Below are 3,939 nucleotides of genomic sequence, written 5' to 3'. Positions count from 1 at the left end.
ATGGTTTAACCCGTAGAAAGACATTTTTTATAAATTTAATAAATTAAATTTAATGTTTATAGCTTTTTTAATCAAAAAAAAAATAAAATCTAAGATTCAAAAATTTAAAAAATCTGAAATTTCCTAATGAAAAATTTAAAATCTAAGATTCTGAACTCCAAAAATTAAGGAATTCAAAAATTTCGATGTTCAAGAATTGAAAAAGTCAAAACTTAAAAATGAAAAACAAATTAAATTTATAAACAGAACAAAAATTAAATTTCTCAAATGTTTAATTTGGTAAATTGTTAAATTCTTATTATTAATTTTAGCCTGGGTGCAGAATAGTGGTTCGCAAAGCGGCCTCAATTTAGAACTGTCAAAGTGGAACCAATTTACTGTTCGCAAAATGATACCAAGAAGTGGCAAGTATTGTAATCGATCTATAATTTATTTTGTCGGTGGTGTCGAGCTTTTGAGGTATTCAAAGTAAACAAATATTAAAAAATCGAGATTGGGTGAATTCGTCGCTAGCATTTTAATGGGCCATCAAATATTACGCCCTTTTAAAATGTGAGTCTTGGTTTAAAAATTTTGAAAATATATTTTTTTCGAAAAGATCGGAAAATTTCACGAATGTTTCATATTTTAACATTAAAAATCGGACCATTAGTTGCTGAGATATCGACATTAGAAAATTGTGTGTTGTTTGGGTGAGACTTAGAAAACATCAATTTTCCTGTTTTTAAACCTTTGCATGGCAATATCTCAGCAACTAAGGGTCGTATCAACAAAGTTCAAAAGTGCAAAATATAGAGAATTTTCTCAGCTTTTCAAAAATATTTTTTTTCAAAAGTGGGCAAACATGTGCACTAATTTAAAAAAATTAAAAACTGCGACTATTTTCAAAAAAGTCACCTAAAAATGGATTTAACTTAAAAACGGTGCACTTTATCAAAATTTCACTAAAGTACTTTTTGATTGCAAATTTGATTTTACATCGAAAAATGAAATTGAAAAATTTTTGCGACCAATACAGTATTGATTCAAAAATTCATAACTCGCTCAAAGATTTTTTGCACAACCTGGAAATAAAAAAAATAAAAAAAATAAAAAAATCTAAAATAGTGTTTTTTTGCAAATCAAGTTTTAGTGACAAAAAGTTAAATAAAAAATCACTCAATTTTTTTTTACCTGGTGTCATTTTTTTTCAGTGTAGTCCATATCCATACCTACAACTTTGCCGAAGACACCAAATCGATAAAAAAAATTCCTTCAAAAGATACAGATTTTTGAATTTTCATACATCATTTTTGTATGGCCAGCTGCCAAATTTGTATGGAAAATTCTTTGGGCATACCGAAGGCACCAAAAAAGTTTCAGTCGGATTAAAAAATACAAAAATTAAAATTTAAGAAAAAAGACTAATAAAAAAATACAAAAATAAAATCGCTCTCTGCACAGTCTCTGTCTTCATCAAGGTCTTTATTAGAAAAAAAATCAAAAGAAAAACAAAAATAAAAAAATAAACTTTAGAATATGAACTACCAAATTGAAACATTGCCTTACATTTCTTGACTTTTTTTTGATAAGGTCCTATAAACAAATGTAAACATTGAGTGTATCCCGCTTACTCCGATGGACTTTGACATAAGGTGTGAAAGGGATACACTCAATGTTTACATATGTTTACAGGATCTAATAAAAAAAAGTCTAGATTTAGAATTAACCAAAAATAAAAATAAATCTATAGTTTTTTAATAGATCCTATTGACATATGAAAGACAATTGACAGCTTATAGGACCTTTAAAAAACTCTAGAAATAATTTTAGATAATAAAATTTTAGATGAATTAAAATCTGTGATCCCCCTCTGTCCCAGGTGGCAAATTTCAGAAACGATAAAAAATTCAAAATGTCAGATATGTGTCACGAAGACGTTTCGCTCTGATCGTTTTGTATAAACTGTTTACTTTTTCGTTCCAGAGATTCCCGAACATCACAAAAATCTCAGGATTTCCAGAAAAAAAAATTACAACTCAAACTTATCACAAGTGAAATCCATTGCAAAGGTCGGGTTCTGTGGCACTGGCAGCTTCTGCCCGAGGGCAGTTTCAACGCGAACTCGTTTCTCTCGGTGGTGCTCGAACAGTTGGTAAGATTTTCACAACATTTTGGTTCAGCCCCGAAAAGTCAGCAACTTTTTTTTTCTCTCCGTCTCCGGAGGGCGGACCAAAATAATCGGTCAAACAGTTGCCGCAGCGGGTGGAATCGGGACTTTGGTGAAGGCGCAGGTGTCCAGCAGCTTGCCTCGTTCGGTTACGGAACGCAGCGTGATGGAACAGCAGAGCAGGTTCCGGGCGCAGGGCGAACGGATCAACAACAATGCTGGCACGGCAATTACGACAAACACTTTCCAAATCTGGGAGACGACCGTCCGTCTGGCCCGGATTCGCACCCTGATGGATCATCTGTGCGCGGCCAACGATGAGAATGACGAGCTAATTTACTGCCTGCGCGAACCGAACGAACCCATCGAGGACACTCCGGAGGACACCAGCAACGGTAAGCGGGTCTGAGTGGGGTTCATTGCAAGTCTATCGTTTGGTTTGTCTGTCTCTTTTGTAGATACCGACCCGGACGAGGAGGACGGTTCCATCAACTCCATCATCAAGGACATCCGTTCGCGGCCTCGAACCCGTGGCGCCGTCAAAATGATCTTCTACAACCGGTTGGCGATGATCTCCGACAAGCTGACGCAGGACATCAAGTTTCGCTCGGAGAACGCCGAGTTCTTCGACGATCTGGAGCTGGTGCTGAGCCGAATGTCGGACGAGGCGGCCGAGATCACCAAGCGGGAGATTATGAAATATTTGGCCGAGGCCAAGGAGCGGCTCGCGAAAAAGGACCGGGAACGACAGCAATTGCTCCAGCAGCAACAACAACAACAGAACTTTGACGGTGCTCCGTCCGGTTCTAGCTTAGCGGGTTCCTCCTCCTCCTCTAGTAGTTCGACTTTTTAAAACAAAATTAAACCTATACATTTAAGCAGCAGCAGCACACACAAACATTTCGGACGGGATTTAAGAAACAGGATTCCCAGCAAAAGAAAAAAAAAGAACTCAGTTTCCTCCACATCTTTGGATTCGGATCTGTTCCGTTTGGACGACGTCGTTGTCGCAAGGAAGGCAGGAAAAAGTACACACGCACCTCGTGTGTTTAGCAGAATGGACATAAACTAATCGTCGAGAGCTTCTTCTACTCTTAAGTGTATAATCCGTTTAATTTTTATTTATCCTCCTCCCCCTCCCAAAAACTCTTTACTCACTTTTCGATTGACCGTTTTTCAATCATTATTGACTTTATTTTTTTCTCTCATACTTGTTTATTTATAATTGTTTGAAGATTCCAATACAACAAATTATCGAAATGAAGAAAGGAGTATTCTTTCTGGAGGATGACATCTCCTACCTCGAGAAATATCACTAGGTTTATTGATTCGATTGTTAAAATTTTTTACGATTTTGTGTAAAAATGTTGAAACATGTGGCTTTAAAGCTACCTGTATCCTGTATATTAATCAATCCAAATATTAATCAATCAGGTGTCTCGTAATTGCGGGAAATACAATAACATGTTACGAAACAGCCAACTTCCAGGAAGTGTTTTGCACAATTTTTGAGTTGTGGATTGCCTGCTCCTCTTCTAAATGGTTCGGCATTTTATTAATTTCTCGTCGCTCCATACCATGACGTGACGTGATGGAAGCAAGGGCGTCTATGCGAAGTGTCCCTTCACCCGCTACAAGTTTCCGGTCTTGTTCGGTAACTGGTCGTTGTTTAACTGGGCTGCTTTTCAATCCTCGGCGCTCGGCAGTTAAACGTCAAAATCCGATAAAAAAAACCAGCAACTTGTGTTCTACGAAAAACTTTACTTCTCTTGTTTTATATTTTTCTGGTT

General features: G+C 36.6%; 1 protein-coding gene across 2 annotated transcripts; it reads left to right on the top strand.

Annotated features, from left to right (window-relative positions):
* Window positions 1-1,940: 1,940 nt before the first annotated feature.
* On the top strand, window positions 1,941-3,417 carry LOC120426847 (uncharacterized). Of its 2 annotated transcripts, none has more exons than XM_039591637.2 (3): window positions 1,941-2,134; window positions 2,233-2,544; window positions 2,608-3,417. In XM_039591637.2, the coding sequence occupies exons 2-3, from the start codon at window positions 2,316-2,318 to the stop codon at window positions 3,000-3,002; spliced, it is 624 nt and encodes a 207-aa protein (XP_039447571.1). In that variant the 5' UTR covers window positions 1,941-2,134; window positions 2,233-2,315; the 3' UTR covers window positions 3,003-3,417. The 2 variants fall into 2 exon arrangements, with proteins under 2 accessions (XP_039447571.1, XP_039447570.1); XM_039591636.2 differs by having other exon boundaries at window positions 2,206-2,544.
* Window positions 3,418-3,939: the final 522 nt, after the last annotated feature.

Source organism: Culex pipiens, chromosome 2, assembly GCF_016801865.2.
Source record: "Culex pipiens pallens isolate TS chromosome 2, TS_CPP_V2, whole genome shotgun sequence".
Classification (NCBI taxonomy): Eukaryota; Metazoa; Arthropoda; class Insecta; order Diptera; family Culicidae; genus Culex; species Culex pipiens.
Note: the sequence above shows the minus strand (reverse complement) of the source record. Positions and strands in the feature narration are given on the sequence as shown.